This window comes from Haliotis rufescens, unplaced genomic scaffold, assembly GCF_023055435.1.
Source record: "Haliotis rufescens isolate VD_foot unplaced genomic scaffold, xgHalRufe1.0.p SCAF_6, whole genome shotgun sequence".
NCBI classification, from domain to species: domain Eukaryota; kingdom Metazoa; phylum Mollusca; class Gastropoda; order Lepetellida; family Haliotidae; genus Haliotis; species Haliotis rufescens.
In genome coordinates, this window is record NW_025964334.1 from 5,583,596 (window position 1) to 5,603,558 (window position 19,963).

The 19,963-nt window shown below is 41.2% G+C and overlaps 1 protein-coding gene across 3 annotated transcripts; it reads right to left on the reverse strand.

Annotated features, from left to right (window-relative positions):
- Positions 1–9,276: 9,276 nt before the first annotated feature.
- On the reverse strand, positions 9,277–19,875 carry LOC124148812. 3 transcript variants are annotated; one of them, XM_046520121.2, is made up of 5 exons: positions 19,781–19,875; positions 17,978–18,130; positions 14,022–14,100; positions 9,955–10,142; positions 9,277–9,684 (listed from the first exon to the last, which is right to left on the reverse strand). In XM_046520121.2, the coding sequence occupies exons 2-4, from the start codon at positions 18,119–18,121 to the stop codon at positions 9,997–9,999; spliced, it is 369 nt and encodes a 122-aa protein (XP_046376077.1). In that variant the 5' UTR covers positions 18,122–18,130; positions 19,781–19,875; the 3' UTR covers positions 9,277–9,684; positions 9,955–9,996. The 3 variants fall into 3 exon arrangements, with proteins under 3 accessions (XP_046376077.1, XP_046376076.1, XP_046376078.1); XM_046520120.2 differs by lacking the exon at positions 19,781–19,875 and adding an exon at positions 18,969–19,049; XM_046520122.2 differs by lacking the exon at positions 19,781–19,875 and adding an exon at positions 18,472–18,943.
- Between the last annotated feature and the right edge of the window lie 88 nt (positions 19,876–19,963).

The window sequence follows — 19,963 nt, forward strand, 5'->3', positions numbered from 1 at the left end:
CATGCAAAGGCAAGTCAAATGGTCACCAAAACATACTCAAAGCGCTACAATGTTCCAGTGTATGGGAATTATATACACCACGCTGACCAAGACTGATCATCAAGGACAATCTGGGATTCGAACCCGCGAACATTGCATGACCAACCGACAACCTTATTAGAAAGTGTCAGCATTCCGCAAAACAGACAATACTTAGATACAAATCAAATTAATCTTAATCTGACTGATGATAAGGTTATGGTAGGTCCACACTTGCGTCATCTAATCTCATCTTTAAATATGGTGTCATGTGACACATAAGCTGCCGTATACACTTGAAAATTGGATTGACCCCAAAAATACAAGCTTTATCAAAATGTATCCAATCGCCGAAACACTGCAAACCCAAGGTCCAAAACACAACTATATGATATCTGTATCAACATACGTCAACATCGAACAACTATTTCTTGTTTGTTTCATTTTTGCCACCATCATACATGGGTATATACTTTCTCTTCCCCGTCAGTTTATATCAGCATGTAGTATCTGTTGTAATAAGATTAACGTGAAATTGACCTTTGCCCTATAACCCCAACAACACTGTAAGAGAATGTGGTATGAGGTATATCACGGCAGTTTGTCTTGACAAGACACACCAACAACGATTCTGCTCTTCCTTGTGCCACCCGATCATTCTTCTCCTCCTCCTCCTCCTTCATATTCTCCTCCTTTTCTTCTTCTCCTCCTTTTTCTTCTTCTCCTTCATATTCTCCTCTCTTTCTCCTCCTTCTTTTTCTTCTCCTCCTCCTTCTCCTTCGGCATGGGTATTGGGGAACTTTTCTGATCCGGAATCCCAAAGGGGGCAGTGACAAACGTGACTTTGATTTGTAGTTTACCAGCACCAAGATAATGTTTTATGACTTAATGTGACTTCACACTCCATCATGAGAGGGCGCACCTGTGTGCTGAACAGATTTTCACCTTTTCAATCAAGAACATCGCGTTCACTTTGATGTTCATCTCCAATGCCCATGAGTGGAACAAAATGTATTATATCACAATGGCCGTGCTACTTCAATGGACGAAGCTAATCAAAAGCTACCAATTTTGTCCTTCAAGCCTGAAGATTACAAACCACACCCGCCTCTGTCAAACTGGACAATCACTTCACAATATGGGCACAATGCGGAGGCCATCAGGGTTGTCCAATTGGTCAAAGGGCCCGCTAACCAGGTCTGATTTAGACCGGTGCTTCGAGCAGCGGGTCTATAATTAACGCAGCCGGTTCCATCGTTTACGGGTTGGATGTTTTTGGAGAGATGCTCGTCACGATGTTATAATTGTTTGAAGACGATCCTCTAACTGCTATCCTAACAGGGGTAATCTTCAGCTGCTCTTAAGAGGTCACACTCACATCCCTGCTTTGTGATTAGGTTTTAGGGAGCTCGTGTAGTGACGTCGTCGACCCGTATAACCCTCTGTGGCGGTAGTCCGGTACGCTATAAAATAGCAAATCTGGTTGGAAGCAAATCTCCACCTATTGCGAAAGATACTGCCGTGTGTTGGAAAACTAGATGACGGCTTTAATCGCGTGATACACTATCACTAGATATATTCCTAGTAAAAAAGCTCGATAAGCCCAGTCACAAATATATTTACAAACCACTAATAAATGAAATAAAACCCCGCTGACACAACGCTCCGTGAAGTGAGTGAGTGGGTCTGGCTTAACGTCGAACAGTATTTCAATTATATCACGACGTGTCAGTTGGATATGAAAGGAAAGCCCAAAGTGATGCAAGATTATTTTATTTTGCAGCACGTATTCCTAGGAAAATTTGTTTTTCGATAACATTCATCCCACCCCACACCCCAGGATATCAAATGGTCGGCCCCAAAGGTTACTGAAAAACATTGAGAAATAAACAGGGAAATAGAATAATGAATTGATGCCTCAATAATTTGTTTTGTCTTAATTTGAGTTCTATAGCTTCAAGGCGTCAACGTTGTTGGTGGTAAATGACTGTCGGCCAAACTTGGCGCGGTTGACGTAGCGATTATTAGATGAAATACTTATAAGCCTATTGACGTCAGTGGTAAACTATTTTCAGGAACACCTGGTGTCATCACGGATGTTCTTTGATTCATTCACATAATTTTCACCGCCCAATGGAATCTGTTTCGGCAGATAATCGAGACGTTGACGTATTATATTTAAAACGCTGGCAAGACTCCCAAACGCCTTTAATATTCAATGTATCTAAAATTTCTTAACAGTTTATAATATTTAAGACTAAAAGACAATCAAACAAAAGTTGCCAAACGTTTATTGTGGCTGTTTCATGGGGTCTTGATTTGGCAATTATTAGTTCTTCAAATGAAAATATATTTTTTAAACATACGTTGTATCCTAGTTTAAGCTTTGTATAAAAGACAATGTCGACTTTATCAAAGATAGTCCCAAGGGAGGTAACTGTCTTAGTGAGGAATTCCCTATTACAAAGTCAACTTGAAATGGGACAATAGCAGCAGATAGAGCATCAGAATTGAAAGAAGATACAAGGAGAAGGAAGGCCTGGACCAATAAACCCAGGTTAATTTGGCGGTAATCACTTGGCCGGTCCCACACAAACAGGCGAAATCAGTCTAAAATTACTGCCTTTGGACTCCCCTTTCCTCCTATAGGATCATCACGGACCATCTGGTCAAGCAAGATACCGGACAGTCCGGACAAAAGAACCATATGTCGGACATTTTGTCCGCTAATAAACAGGACAATTACAAAACGCATGGACATGACTTGAAACCAGACGCACTATTGAATCAATAGCCGGGATCAAACAATGGTGGATTTAGACGTTCGGACATTGTCCGGTGAAGTCACAGTGACATGATGGTCACTGCCCCGGGCCAAGCGGTAATGAGAACATCACGGGAAACAAATACTGCTAAAAGCATCTTCATGGACGGCCCACAATGAAACCAAACAAATCTCGTCGAAAAGGTTACTGCAAATTGGCCCCTTCCGTATCGGGCTTCTCTGCGTGTCTGTCCAGCTCGGGTCGGCTGCTGATGAAGACAATGTCGTCTGCTTCTCAGTCAATGTCGTCTGCTTTGGCATCGGTCTGTGGAATTTGACAATGGAAAGGTTATATAAAAGCTCTGTTTGAATTGAACACGTTGATACACTTGAAGAATTTAAACTCGATACATTGTTGGTGATGGACCACGGTGTCAAGTTTCGTTCCCTCTTTGTAGTGAAGTCCTTCTCGGGGTCTCTGATACCCTTGATTTCTCTGCATTTGCCGTCTTCCCAACAAAAAAGGTAGATAGAAGATGTTCATATGGATCATGATCAGTTGATGAAGACGTATGCAATACATCTGATGATATATGTAACAATAAATCCCAATCCTTATGTTATCGTTTACGAAGAAGAGGGGGAGAAAGGAGGAGAAAATGGGGGAGGAGGGAAGGAGAAGAAAAGGAGGAGAAAAGAAGGGGGAGAGAAAAGGGGAGACGAAAAAGGAGGATGAAAGGAGGAGAGGAGGGGGTGAAGAAGGGGGTGAAAGGAGGAGAGGAGGAGGTGAAGAAGGAGGAGGAGAGGAGGATGAAAGGAGGAGAAAAAGAGGAAGAAGAAGACACCAGGCCAACATAAAAAGACAAAAGGAAAATAAAACAGGTTCACTGTAATTCATTTGTGATGCAATCGCTATTGGTCCATTCTGTAGTCTGCACCACCTGAAGTATCTTTTCCTCTCGATGTTCTATATCTGGATATAGCATTGCTAGATTTGTCTCATTCATTTAGTGAAGGGGCAAGAAGTAACCTGGGAGTCCAAAGAATACAGAAATCCATGTGTCATACGTCTCTTCGACTTACCAACTTTAACGCCGATAGATGACCCATGTCTCTGCTGTAAATGCTCTGAATGTTAACGCTTTACTACCATAAACACACCTGGACCTTGCCCCAGCCCTTCATCGGCTGATTCTATTACATTCTCAAGAGGTTCTGTCAGTGCAAAACCTGAAGCATAACAAGCAATGAATACTGTTTAAGGGTGCCTGGTCCTACTTGAGCGTATTTCCCTGACCTCATCAGCACTTTCATAGCCCATATAATCACAATGTATATTCCCCTCGTCCTCACACGCCTGCTATAGCTGTGGACACACAGCACTACATGGAACCCTATCCGTGTACAAGACCCACAAATACTCATCATCATCGCCTGTGGGGCTAGCCCCAGCACGTTTTATTAAACAACGCCTTATGTGCTATAGCCTTCCATGAATGGACTAGGAACCTTTCTTGAGTGACACTCTAAACACCATTACGTGCCGTTTGTGAGCTCATCTTGACAATACCGTGTGTGTTCTATATCCCCTCGCTCTCATAGTCATTATGTAGATGCAAGGGTTTATGTCCACATAGATACCTGTTTTCGGGCGATGTGATAGACGATACAAGGTATACAACGGTGATATATGGCTAGATATTGAAGCTCGAATGAAGACGGGAACAGAAAACAACCTTGCATCAACCCTAGCTTGGATTTACTTGCGTCAAATGATATTATCGCTTTTTGGGGAGTATCAATGGTGTCTTTGTTGTCAGAGGTTTAGGAAATGCTTACTAATTTCTTCACAGAAATTTTCACCAAAAAATCTTTTTTGAGGCCCCTTACTTGTTTTGATGTTTTATCTTTTGAACATCGCGTATAGCATGGATATACGGGTGTCATATTTCCTGTAAAACATGTTGTTGGGAGCGGAGGTCAGTAGAGTAACGTTCATCGGTTCTTCTTTTGTTGTAAAATTGCAAACAATCAGTATTTAAGTTGAATTATAATTTCGCAAAATATTAATATGATTTAACCCTCGTTGGTGGATAACATAAAAACATAATTAAGTAATGCATTTTGATACATCCCTTAAACATACTACTTCATTTTACTTGTATATAGAGGGGCACGGGTGGCCCATTCGTCTAAGGCGCCGCAATTGTGCAGAGTTGCGTCCCTTGGGCAGGCCGGAAACCTATGATTGTGGGTTCGAATCCCGGTTCGATTATGTTTCTAGGTTTGTCAGCACTAAACCTGTTGTCGTGGGTTTTACCGAAGTGGTAAACGTCTGAGATCTAGACCTGCATCACTTCGGGCTTTCCTCCCACATCAAGCTGACATGAAGTAATATAACTGGAATAGTGTTAAAAACGGCGTTAAACCCAACTCACTCACTTACTCACTTGTATATAGTTAAGTACCAGTGTCTTGGAAAGTCATAGGTTACTGAGGCAGATTACGAGGTCAATCCACGAGTCACAATTTCATTAGTCGGGAAAAGTTGAAAAATGAGATCAAAAGTCAAATCTTCTTGAAAAAAGTAGTTACGCCGCAATATTCCAGCAAACAAAACGGCGAGGAGACACCATAGCCCGGGCTTCGACGAGCAAACGCTTTAACCGCTGGGCTACCCCACCGGTAGTTTATGATACTATCCAGTGTTTCGTGACGTTGCTTTATTTCAAAGAGACCTTTATTTTCACAATCATCAGAGTCCACAAAGAAACGGTTGGTGCTTTAGATAACGTTTGTAGTTGTAATGTTGATAAACATTATTTTTTCTGTCTTGCGAGTTTTATTGCGTTTTTGAAGCCAAATAATGTTACATTTGAAACCTCTGGGTTACGTTTAATTCCCGGCCACAAGATTATCTGCAATAATAGACGTAATACATAGATGAATTAACTGGTCCGGAGATCAACCTCAATGTTGAAATAAGCTAATGTTAGAGAGAATCTTGACTCTTAAATCTTGAATGTCGCGAAGACGCAGAACAGTGTTTGCCCTGCACTTGAAGTAGTCCCGCTTTTTTTTATAGGAATCTGTAAAGTTATATATAGTGAGTGAGTGAGTATGGGTTTACGCCGCTTTTAGCGATATTCTAGCAATATCACGGCGGGGGACACTAGAAATAGGCTTCACACATTGTACCCATGTCGGGAATCGAACCCGGGTCTTCGGTGTGACGAGGGAACGCTTTAACCACTAGGCTACCCGACCGCCCCATAAAGTTATATATAAACAGTCCCAGGTATATACATTTTTTTTCTCGTCCCTGGTTTGCTCCTAAAGCATGCATTCTCTTTTCTCTGAACAATGTTTTAAATTTATTTTATTGTTGCATTTGGATACATGATTAAAGTGTTGTAATAAAATATTGACTCCTCAAGTCCATGCTGGTCGATGAATCAACATATGTTCCATTTACAAGTAGAAAGCCGCCGATTTATCTGAGCTTTCTTAATTGTTCATGCTTATGAGGGTCGGTGGGGTAGCCGACTGGTTAAAGTGTTCGCTCATTACACCGAAATCCCAGGTTCGATTTCCAACATGGGTACAACGTGTGAAGCCATTTCTGGTGTCCTCCGTCGTGATATTGCTCGAATGTTGCTAACAGCGGCGTAAAACCATACTTTTCTCACTCACTCACTCACTCTCATTCTTATGAAACTAAATACATGCCGTCCAATAGACGTTTTTTTTATATCAGCTTTTGACAATATCATTATATTACTTTTTATAAACAGAAACTTTGAATTGACGTAAAGACACACACATGACACACCAAACCTTGCTCTCAGTTGATTTAAACATTTGAAGTAGCCTAAACATAACAATCGTCTTAAGTAAAAACGCATCTAATCTGCCTCAAACCATGATGTTTTGAACGAAGAAGCGGTAACGTTGAAGCAATAAAACTCGTTTATGCCCCCAAACCGTCGACATATAACACAACAAATTACCCGTTTCACAATTGTATTGTAGAAATATCTAAGAAAGCCATTAAACTCATAATGGATATAAACGGAACTTTCTCACCAGACCTTTTCTTAAACTTAGAGGTACTTATCCCTCATAGCCGTTTCATGGGACACTTTAGAGAATAAAAGGCGTATCATCAATTGCCTTCTTCAGGCTACTAAGCCCAGTGTTATACAAGAGCAGAGAGCGTTTATCATAACGTAACTGACCTGCTATTACAAATCCCGTCTTCTGAGGTTATTCACAGAGGCTGTAAACTGATATTAAGCTCCGGGCGGCACTGATCGTCAATCGCCCTAAAATCCACTGCTGGTCTGTTCATGTCAATGTAATTTCTCTATAATCCAATAACACCCTTTTCAATGAGAAGAAATTACATTTTCTACCCCCTCGGCTTTACGGGGAATCTGTGTGCGACAAGGAGGTGTTTTTGGTTCATAGCGTTTACTGGAATGAATGTACACACAATGTTATCAAAGGTGATGAATGTGTGTGCACAACGACAGCCATTCTCACGTCGTATCACATGATGCCAGTCTCGAATTCATCTTTATATTACCGTACAACTTTTCCTTGTAGTTTCTGAATATGGGTAATCTTTTATATCAAGATTTAAATCCTATATAGATTAAAGGATAAAATGAAATATACAACAGAATCGGTCCTCTCTTCGCAGGCAAAGGCTCAAACTGAGTTTATATGATGTAGCCTATGGGAGTATAGATTTCCACAGATTAATTTTTACGTTTCTTTAAGAAACATTTGATGAAAGATGCCATTTCCTAACACACCGGAAATGTGATTAGTTCACAGTACTGGCTCAATATTATTCGGACTATCCCCGGCCTTAATATGTCTTACTTTCCAATAGTGACTCCCTCAGTTCATCGAGTCTATATTGTGCACGATCTGAATTAGATACTATCGCGCAGATTCTACGTGCTGATGTGTAAGGGACACTGTTTTTTAGTATGACGGGGAAACAGGAATTATTTATCCCTTTTTTAAACTTTACTTTAATAATCAATCTCTAGAGGGCCTGTTTCACCATGATACAAACAGGCCTTATTTGTCACAAACATGAAACAAATTTACATTAAATTACGATTATACCGAACTCAAAGGAACCACTAATTTAGTTCGTTATAACCGTAGGTAGTTATGAGCATATGTACAGTATATAAACAGCAAAATGACGGGACCAAAAACAGTTCGTAATATCCGTTAGTTCGTTATAAGCGTGTTTGTTATAAACGTAGTTTACATCCAAGATACACATTCACATGGAGACAATGGATGTCTAGGTTTATTACCATCCGACATCCAGACCGGGCGTCATGCAACGGGCCTTATCACCGCCTGTATCTGACCCCTAAGTACGTCACGACCCTATCTAACAAGTTACGTGCTGGGACTGTTTCCGGCATGTGACATAAATCATTGACGGAGGAGCAGATAGTGAGTCCCGAGTTATATACACACCAGCTACCCGCTAGGAGGGTGGGGATACGTCATAATATACCCATATCAGTCAGAAGTGTCCCTTCTCCTATAGTATAGCTCGTGTATAACGAGGATCAACACGCATACTGTATCAGGTTTCATAATATACATTATGTGGGAGGGCTCAGATCAGATTTAACAGCTATGTAAACGTAATCTGTTACCGCTAAAAAGTCATTTGTATTCGACAGTCAGATGTTTGTTGATAAACGTGTGTTCATATACTACGTTTATAACGAACTGATGGATGTAACGAACTGTTTGGTCCCGTCATTATGCTGTATGTATCTTGCATATGCTTATAACGAACTCCGGTTATAACGAATTAAAATAAGTGGTCCATTTGAGTTCGTTATAACCGTAATTTGCTTAATTGGAAGAGATGGAGCATGGAGGGTGTTACTGGTTCTTTTTCATTTAGAGAGAAACAGATGTCAACTGATATCAAAATATTTTGCTCTGTTTTCGGAACGTTGCTTTTAGCAGAGAGTTCTTATGAAAAGGAAAGGGTTTTGTTGCTTTAATTTTGTATCATTCATTTTTTTTTTCAGGTATGTTACTTTTTTCCAAAAGCAGACTGTTTGTTTTTGTCCCAGTGCTAAACACGTGAAGTGCATATCTGCAAAATGACCCCGTTAAAATAGGTCCCCATGAGTGAGTGAGTGAGTGTGGTTTTACGCCGCTTTTAGCAATATTCCAGCAATATCACGGCGGGGGACACCAGAAATGGGCTTCACACGTTAGGTCCCCATGACCCCATGCTTGAAGTAAGAGGCGACTTAATGGATCGGGTGGTCGGACTTTGTGACATGGTTGACTGAGTGTTCTTAGTATCCACACCGCGTGGATCGTTGCTCATCATATCAACCATTGAAAGTCTGGGCCAGACTCGATTATTATGAGGCCGCCTTCCTTTGGCTGGAAAACTGCTGGGTGCGGCGTAGAACAACAAAATTAAAATATAAATAGCACAGCTGTTATTTACGCTTTTATTATCAAGGTATCATAAATATTTAAACATGTACAATCGTGGTATAAAATCTTGCTATTTACAATATCACAATAATGCGGTAGAAAGCCTAATCACAAAAGCTGTAAAGCTGTTCCTGGTCGTGTTAGGCATTGTCCACTTCAGTTATCTGCCCTTGGCACGATCCGGTCATTTCTGGTCTTATATTGCACACTTCCGGATCACGTGTCAAAATTAACGCCCTTGTCATTCAAGCAACGTATTGTCAGTTCTAGAAGTAAGACCATAAACACCCGAACGAATCTTCAAATTGGCAGTAAGCGGGTGATGATCGACCTTTATTATGGCACAGTATGATAAGACTCGTCTTTGGTTCGTCTTCTGACACGATCGAGCAAATCTGAAATGATAGAGAACAATGAGCTATGGAGATTTTTTCATTACACAAGCATCAAAAGATGTCTTAATTAAATTTGCGGTCGAACTTTGGGTCTTCTTTTGATAACATTATCTTCACGATTAATTTCGATTTAACAGACGTTGCGTTATTAATGACAAGAACATCTGCGGTTGTGACTATATAATATTGCAACACTGTCAGAACACACAAAGACTGGGTAATTATGAGAAATAATACCGAATCTAAATGATAGAAATAATTTCGACTAACCACGAGATGAGCTTTGTTCCTCGAAATAATGCACGTCCTGTCTTATTGTGCTCGCTTGTCAACCGGAAGTACATCCTTGGGTGCAGGTGTCTGAACCGGAAGTGCGTAATGCGGCTGGTCCTGCGTCGAATCCTCTGCTGCTTTCTGAGCCATTAAAGTCACAATCATCTGTTTGATGTGCTCCATGTCTGAAAACAAAACAAAGAACTTTAACAAAAGAAAACTTTGGACTCAAACTATTTGTAATATAGTGTTTCAGAATAATTCGTTACATTTAAAAAAGAGAAATTTCGTTAACATGTTATTATTAATGTTAATTATCATTCGTATCAACGACTGTATTTAATGCAAATTGTCTGCGCCGATAGTTTGCTTAACAAATTGAGATCAATAGCGTTTACCCTTTGAAGATATTCTTGTCGTTTCCCTTACTCGCTAATGCTTAAATATTAGAGAACTTTATTCGTCATGCAAAAGAGTCATTAGTGGTGGCTGCGCGCGCACCTTGGTGCAATATTGTGGCACCTGAAACCCGTGAACGTGGGTACACGCCAAATACTCATAAACTGTTTTCTGCACCATGGTGACTGGACCTCACGAGATTGTTTGTCACGTGAGACGGTCACATGACGCACCGGGTGAGGTGGGAATGGTCTTAATGGTCAATTATACAGTGTAAGCAGGGTTACCCTCCGTCACCTCGGGGTGAACTGACCACCCACATGTTGGTGCGCTCGAAGTTGTAGGTACATAAAGTTAACATATTCAGGAATAAGAATAACAAGACAAGAACGTTTTTTTGTTTTTTCATAAATTTAGTTTTCAAACTAGAATGAGAATTGTTTAAGTATTATCGTTATGTTTTATCACTTATATTCTATATTTAAACACAAATTAATCTTAACCATTTTAATTACATTTATCATTTTTATACGTCCACCTATTTGAGACATTTTCGGGGACGTAAATGAAGAATGAATATATGACATTGGACATCAACCGCTACCCACGCTTCTTTCGAGGGACTGGTTGGAATAATAAAGTGGAATAATTTAAGTTAGACAACTGTCAATCTCTTCATGCGAACATAAATTAAACCAAGAAAGGCGACGGTCGCCATCAGAATAAGAACGAACAACCACTGACCATGTACCAAACACCTACTGAAGACATCACATTTTTAGCCGGCGGACTTTTTTAAACGACGATCGCCTAGGTCAGTGAGTTCGTATCCCCCTCCTTCACTCCATTCTTCTCCCACCCTCTAGATCCCCTACATACACCCCACCCCCCACCCTATTCGTACTCTTTTGATCTCACCGTGAATCACCTATCTACTTCTTTTGTCGCACCGCCATCTTCCACACCTCGGAAGTATAAAGAGCTGCCTAGTGTGACAGGTCACGGCGCATTGATACATTCTTATAACCGCATTACATATTCTTTGATCCGGGTACTTAAGATATACCGCTGGGGTCGTCTGAGGCCTGGCGTGATGCCCGGAGTACGTTCACGGCCTACTCGGGCCCCGGCACGAGCGCGTTAGTTTACCCGGTGTGGTTAACAGCCGACAATAATTCAATAACTTCATCTCGTTCTTATTATAATCATACTTCGACCTTGAATAATGTAATTAAGACTTTTTGTGTAAGATATGAGAAGAATTTTGTAATTCTATCTTTTGAATCGGTATGTTATAGGGATGAATTTGGTTTTCGATTTCATAATAAAATCACCCGTCTGTTAAATTCCCAACATGGAATCTCACGCAGAGAATAATATCAAGGCCGGTCAGGACTCGAGTTATTAATTCAAAACCTTTCAGTAGCTCCTGGTATCAATAATATTATATGCTGTAGTGAGTTGTTGTCATGTGTTTGTCTACATGACACAATTTCCTTGCCTGAAGATTTCATTGCAGAACACCACACGGTAACATAATCTCGACATAAAGACAGTTTCAGAGTCAGATTAGTGTGGATATCGTTATTATCCACCCATAGGCTTAACAAGGACCTTCCCAATAATGTTCTTAGTGACCCCTAGATTAGAAATGCGCATTGAAAGATAAGCGTATATTTCACATATTTGTTCTGCTAAAATAAATTACGAGAAAATATAATGCCTCTGACATGTTAATGTTTCAAAATGGAAAAAATCCGTTAAATTCAAACAAAGAACATGCCTTTCAACTCCCCGTGGAACCTGTGAATCTGCCGCGCGTTGTTCTATTGTACACACACATGTAACCTAAACCCGGCTACAATCACTTCAGTTATGCTGTTTGTCAACTCTAAGTCAGTAACAAGTAGTATTGCAAAGAAAAAAACACGTTAAAGCCATTGTTTATAAAAGTGTGATAAATTGGAAACTAATTATTCAGCTAAAGTCGAACAACCGCCACCCGTCCACGCATGCGTAAAGACGAGTACGTCGGACCACCCAAATGAAAGATTTTGTGTGAACACATATTACGCATTGAGTCGGAGCTATGAAGTGTGTAATACAATTTGTATAGCGTGGAATTAAGTAGACTGTTGTATATACCAAGTATAGTCAGTGCAACTTGCGTATCTTTTCTAAGAATAATTATTCGTATATTCCGATTACTTGTCAGTGTTATTCGTCACCACATACATCATACACAACGCGGATTTGCAAAAGAAATATTCCTGTTTAGTTTGTATTTTTATATTTGATATTTGAATATCTATGAATAGTAGCTCGTCTCAGATGTTTGTTTTTTTACCTGTTCGCGGCTTTCTGAAAGATTCACTTTTTAAATATGTATTGAGCGTTACTTAACAAATTTTTAAAATATCTTAGTGACTTATAGAGCTAAATCTGACACCAGATTGACAACCGGAGTAATGACACACCACGACATGATGTCGTTAAAAATACAATTTTGGCCATATGTTCTCATGTTTGCAATTTTAATAATGTATCTTCTTAATTTTCTTACATTTCAACTTACAGCTACCATACACGACATTTGGGGAACGTTTGTGGTATACGCAGTAGGTATAGCTTCTCATGCACGAGCCAGATGTCTCGAGGCGCACCCCCCACCCCCCTTGGTACAGGTTCCCCATGTGAGACACTAGCTGAGTAATCAAGGTCTCGTCTACCTGAGCGTCCGCACAGGTGCCACGCTTGGTGGGAGCAGCGTGGGAACGAATCTCAGTCAACGGTTTTAGGCGCATAACCATCTGCTGTCGCAAGCCTTTCCCGTCGACTTCAGCGTTCGGTTGGCCCTTTTCTCTCCCCATAACAAAAGATCCACCGAGCGAATCGTCCCGATGGTATGCGATTCTTTACGGTCAAAACATGTTCCTTGGGTGACTAATGTAGACAGTTTTATGACCGATGTTCAATTCAGCTGATGATTGCGCTTTTTAAATGGCATTAAACCCCACCCCTGGTTGAGGGACCAGAGGGAAGACGATTCTTCCCACGCGGGGGGTGGGGGTGTTTGGGATTAGGGTGGGCGTTAACAGTGTCCAGGTAGACTGTTTTATGCTGATATAGGTATGAAAAACACACCTGTATCATGTTTTCACTCACACCTGACTTAGATTTGCAATTGAACCTTGCTTTAGTATCAAACAATATGGGAGAATTTAATGCCTACAGCGCAGGTATACGACGGCGAACCTGTTTCTTATGTCGACTTAAGCTTACCGGGGATAATAAAAGGTCACAATCTGACATGACGTTAAAAACGTTTTTTCTGACATACAACACTACTTATAAAGCAGGGGCGGTCGGGTAGCCTTGTGGTTAAAGCGTTCGCACGTCACGCCGAAGACCCGGGTTCGATTCCCGACATGGGTACAATGTGTGAAGCCCATTTCTGGTGTGTCCCGCATTGGTATTGCTGGAATATTGCTAAAAGCGGCGTAAAACCATACTCACTCACTCACTGAACTGTGTGAATTCCAATCATGGGAGTTATTTGACACTCCAATAAAAAATATTTTATTTTTTTATATGAATAATATATGTCAATACATATACCTGTCTGTCAAATAACCAATAACAGACATGACAAAAACCCAAATTACCTTCAGAATCGCCAAATCTCTTCATGAATCGTTCGTGGAGAACGTCGATGTATTTAACAGCTTCTTCCACGATCGTCACCTGTAAAAGAGAAACATCGTGAGACATCATAAAACTTCATTATTAAAACTTATTAAATGCCCATCAAGGGCCAGTTTGTAAGGTGCACGGTGGAGTGGAAACACTTGGCCAGTTTGTGGTCGCATTGAGAGATAAGCACTCAGTGAGTGAGTGAGTGAGTGAGTCTTAGGCCGCTTTTAGCAATATTCCAGCACTATCACGGCGGGTAACACAAAATATTGTACCCATGTGAGGAATCGAACCCGGGTCGTCTGCGTGACGAGCGAACGCTTTAACCACTTGGCTACCCCACCGCCCGATAATCAGGCCTAGCCTAGTGGTTAAAGCGTTCGCTCGTCACGCCGAAGACCCGGGTTCGATTCCTGACATGGGTACAATGTGTGAAGCGCATTTCTGGTGTCCCCCATCGTGATATTGCTCGAATGTTTCTAAAAGCGGCGTAAAACCATACTTTTTTCACTCACTCACTCATTCTTATGGGACTAAATACATGCCGTCCAAAAGAAGTTTTTAGAAAGTAGAAAGTCGCCGATTCATCTGAGCTTTCTAAATTGTTCATGTTTATGAGGGGCGGTCGGGTAGCCGAGAGGTTAAAGCGTTCGCTCATTGCGCCGAAGGCCCGGGCTCGATTTCCCACATGGGTACAATATGTGAAGCCAATTCTGGTGTCCCCCCGTGATATTGCAGGAATATTACTTAAAGTGGCATAAAACTATACTCACTCACTCACCTGCTGAGTGGATAAACATGACACAGTTTGAATTTGCAGAGGAACCGAAGGTTTTTTTTAATTAAATGAAACGTGCCAGGCATTTATCGCGCCTATTCCATCTTATAACGACAGATCGAAACTCAACAATGTCTTATAATTGTAGGACACAAAAGCAGTGTATTTAATGTATATTCAGTTCCAAATCTCCCTCAATCATGCACGGTAAAGTATACAATTGTATAAATGGACCTGCTCATATATTGCCCTGGATAGCGGAGGATGTCATCCATGATGTTTAAGTGAAACGTTGATTAATTGGTTGGCTCAGAACGATTGAAAGAAAATGAATGGAATTTCTGTGTCCTTAAAGTTCATTATGCCTTCTCCGGTGTTTCTTATTTATTGAGTAGGACATATCAATTATCAACAAAATGACGGTGACAAAAAAAACACGGTGCAATTCTACTGAAATGTCTCGCATAATAACGAAGCCGTAACAATTTCCTTATGCGTGAGGTTTGTGATCAGAAAACCATATTTTCATTATAACAGAATGAGAAATGTAATCTACGGCTGTCGGCTACATGAGTAATTATACCGCCCCCAAACACCAATAAACTTGTCAACCGGTGTCAATGTGTTGACAGTACCAGACGTTACTTCGCGGAATCCCGCTGACATAATTCCCAACGATAAACATACTGATCACCTATATCCTCCAATACAGCAGATGATATCTTTACAGGTCGGACTTTGCCCTTAAGCTCTTCTGGAACAGGACCAGGAAATAATGATTGAGCCCTAATAAGCAGCAGCTGGGGGAGTTTCGTTTAACTATTGGGCATATTTGTCCGGCAACTAAGAATGTTTAGCGCTAAGGCCTGGCTTTGTAACGTGAGCCTGTAAAACATATAATCAGGACATTATTTATTTAATCAGTTTTATCTTTTGTCGCAGTTTACCAGAGGAGCAGGAGCGGATATTGGACTCGGATCAGATGGTTCGTTCACAGACGCATTGATTTGTCAAAACCTCGTCCACAGAGTGAACCTCACAGGGCGTCATCATATCGGTGGAGTTGAGTCGCCGGACCCAGTCGGGGTACAAAGCCGGTCATAATTAACTTCGTAATTTCACGAAGGCCACCCCAAGGAGACGTCACAAACGCAGCATGCGCATGGTTTCATTCATTGTTTTGTGTTGGCTTGACAAACCCTCCGCCAGGGGGCGCCAAGACGCACTGATTGTCTTCTTAGCTGTCACGCGCATTGACACCGCGCAGCAGACGACATTTCGTTTGATTAAGAAGACAAATGTCAGCACCTTCATCTCGGATTGGAAATATCGCCCCGACTTATTTTGGCTCGCCCCAACTGACTCGCACTGACACATGACTGGATTAGAACTGCATATATTAAAAACGACTATCATTTGTTAACACAATCTCGACTGGATGGGATAGGGGATAGGGGTAGAAATGAGCAAGTCACTTCTCAGCTATTTTGAAAACTGACCATTTAATTGTGATGATTAGGGACTAAAACACGCTCGGAAAATATCCTCTTCAGGTGACCCGTATGTAATTTCCCGAGTCACGTATTGGAGCATGCGCAGATTTCATCAATAATCAACAATCAACACATGTCAGCTCACCGCCTGCTACCCTTCACTCTAATATCTTCTGGACTCTTCTCGGGTTTTAATAATCAGGATTTCCTCATTAATTTTTATTTTACAACCAATAATTTAAACCATGTGAGTCGGTTATAATTCGAAATGTCATCTGCTCCGTAAATGTTGTCATCTGTTGTTTTCTCCGGTTAATTGTGAAAGAAATACTTCATCTACTAATCCTTCCTTCTTACACACGCTGCTTCAGAAGATGGTACTTGTTGGTACCCTGCGTGATGCTCGGTATGAACGGCTGTGTTCGTACACACACACACACACACACACACACACACACTCAAATCACGTCGCTCTAATCTTTAGGGCAATGATCTTGAAAGCGATTTTAAAACCCATTTCACTTCATCCTCTATACACTGCAAGGGTTTAATCTCCTTTACTGCAATAGCATGAACATCTGTCCACAATAAATTTCGCGAACCATCTTGACCCTCGAGCAAGACTCTTTCGTATGTCATGACCAAACCAATCCTTTGTGAATGCTGCAGTGATTGAGTGAGTCTTACGCCGATTTAACAATATTCCAGCCATATGACGGCGGGAGACACCAGGAATGGCTCACACGTTGTGTCCATGTGAAGAATCGAACCCGGGTCTCCTGCGTGACGAGCGAACGCTTTAACCACTAGACCACCCCTCCGCAACCATGGTCTAAGTAGGCTTTCCTTCAGGTCAAAATACAGCTGAACAATGTCCAGTGTCACCCCATGTCGGAAACATATTGGGTGCCGGTGTACAAAACAACATCAGCGCTTCGACTGTCGTAAGTCAATGTTAAGGTACGGGAGTTGCGATCACCTTAGCGTTAAGATCGCGTTGTACAACAGCACCCTGAACAGTCCAGTGAGTGAGTGAGTATGGTTTTACGCCGCTTTTAGCAATATTCCAGCAGTATCACGGCGTGGGACACCAGAAATGGGCTTCACACATGGTACCAATATCGGGAATCGAACCCGGGTCTTCGGCGTGACGAGCGAACGCTTTAACCACTAGGCTACCCGACCGCCCCGAACAGTCCAGACCATCAGAGACCAGCACACTCTCTCGCTACACGTGGGCCGACGTCATCCAGTTTTAGTACAACTATGACCGCAATTATCAATTTAGTTTTCTTCACCCCGCCTGGTTGTGAAGAGCAGTCATACTGTGACAAATCTAAGAGAGCCTACAGTAAACAATTTCAACGTCATACAAAAAACCGCAAACATATTCTCGCCATATTAATCATTTCTTTATTATCAGCAGCACTGAAATACCTTAATGTCGATCTCGCATATCCAAATGCGTAGATCGGTGCCCATGATATCACTGGATTGTCTGGTCCAGATTCGATTATTTACAGACCGCCGTCATATAGCTGGAATATTGCTGAGTGAGGCGTTAAACAACAAACAAACAAAACAAACACACAGATCCACCTTTTTTTATAAACTCGCAAATTCTTGCTATATGTTATTTCATCATAATTTTAAGTACCTTTGATACTTTCTGCTGCTCTGCTACAGACGGCACCATTGCTCTGAGTCTTGTATAAGCCTTATTCCTCTGCCACCGTCTGTACCGCCGCACACACCTCCTGGCATACTGGCAGCTGTTTGAGCCGTGGGAAATCGCCTTCATTGCTGGGATCTGTGAAAGACAATTTACTCATTAAACAGGACAGAGCTGTGCGGTTCCCACTGCCGCTAGGTGGCGCTGGTTCGACTTCTGCGCCTTCCCATACTCTGCATTATTCGCCATGGGAAAACTGGATACGGAACATATTTCGGTAAACTCAGATTCAATAAGAACAGAAGGCTGTCGATATAAAATATTATTTCTTTCAAAGTGCATGGTTATGACAATAAATGGGCTATTTGGGCTGATTGATAGTGGACAGAAATTCTGCAAAAGTTCAGATGTGAATAAAAGGGACAATTTTACGTCCTCAAAGGGAAACAACGAAATTGAAAATAATTAATAGTGTTTACGTGTAACGTGGAAGTGAACCATCACTAAATAGTTGTTTCTATTATCCCGTTAAAGTTGACAAGAAGAGATCTCTAACGTGTCTTTGATATCTGTCGCATGTTCTTTCTGTTCCTTCACTAGGCCGAAAACAGTAATATTGTATGCATTCCCAAGTACACTCTACATATGTTTGAAAAGGAGTCATTTCATTGTCAGCCCACATATCACTGACTTGAGAAGGCTGCTGAGCAAACGGCCGCCAAGTTTCAAAGTCATCCAAAGCAGTCTCTAAACGTCGTCTCTTTGTGGCGAGTAATCTGAACAAGTCCCCAAGTCTCGTATTTGATCCATCCATCATCCATATATTCACATATGTACAAACCGAGGACTCTAGCAATTGAGAGAGAAGGTCGACTGTCGACAATGATAACACAATAGAGGAGACAGTTCAAGAATATCAGTGACAAGACCCGTACAAAGTTCACAGTATTTGTACATCGTTCTTTGGCTAACTCACGATCCTGTTTCTGCCCCCAGACAAGCCACACAGAGTGCACAGAAGCTTGTCTATATCGCGCTCCATCTGACAGTCGATGACTAAGGCACATTGAATGGGAGGTATATGTGAAAGGGGGCTACCTTTGAAAAGGTTAAAAAGCGATAGACGGAAATTATCGCCTTGTCCCAGTGACTAAGTGACATTGGGTGATGTACTGTGAAGGCGGGTTTGGTGGTAGATGAGTTGACTGGAAATGTTTGTGGCAACTTATTGCAGAAAGAAACGCTTGACGCCACTTCATTATAAAGGTGTTTGTGTTCTCAAGACATCACGTTGTGCCTTTTTGCAACCATCACCAGATGCTGTTTTGGAGTTTCCAAGCAAATAAACAGATGCATCTGAGAAAGGATGTGATTTTATATATTCTCTAAACTCCTTGCCTTGCTTTGTTAATCATCGATACTATGCTATTTAATGTCAAATAGCCAGGATGTGAAAAAGGCATCACCTATAGTGATATCAGAATTACATAAGACAAAAAACGAAAAATTAATGTTCACAGAGACTGGACACTGATAACAGCTCTGGTCGTTTATCAATATGATTCCACACAATGTAGACAAGTAGGCTGATCGAAAAATAAGTGCAAATAATTATCACTTAATGACATGGACGGTTCACATTCGGAAGTGTCATGTATGACACAGCAACAACGATAAAATTTGCATTCATACATAAACAACGTATAAAATGCCTCTAATTACATAACAAAGCAGGGTAAACCAAGGACCAAGAATTCCCTATTGATCCGAGTCAAACGCAGTCCTTACCTTAAGAGATGGATCCGTTCCACTGATACCGTAAAATCTCTTCGACTACTGACAGTCCTTATAAATAATTGACAACACGATCGGCACCTTTATACCTGCCCGGTTTACACACACTCCGCCGAAACGAAATAGTCCCATGAAGTAAATCGATAATACATTTTGTTTGATAATGAATAAGGGTAG

Excerpts from the sequence above, each read along its gene's own strand:
- LOC124148812 (XM_046520120.2), bottom strand. The coding sequence starts at position 19,034 with ATGGAGCGCGATATAGACAAGCTTCTGTGCACTCTGTGTGGCTTGTCT. Across the intron at positions 18,131-18,968 it reads CTGGGGGCAGAAACAGGATC|ATCCCAGCAATGAAGGCGAT; the intron begins GTGAGTTAGCCA and ends TGTCTTTCACAG. Across the intron at positions 14,101-17,977 it reads AGCAGCAGAAAGTATCAAAG|GTGACGATCGTGGAAGAAGC; the intron begins GTACTTAAAATT and ends TCTCTTTTACAG.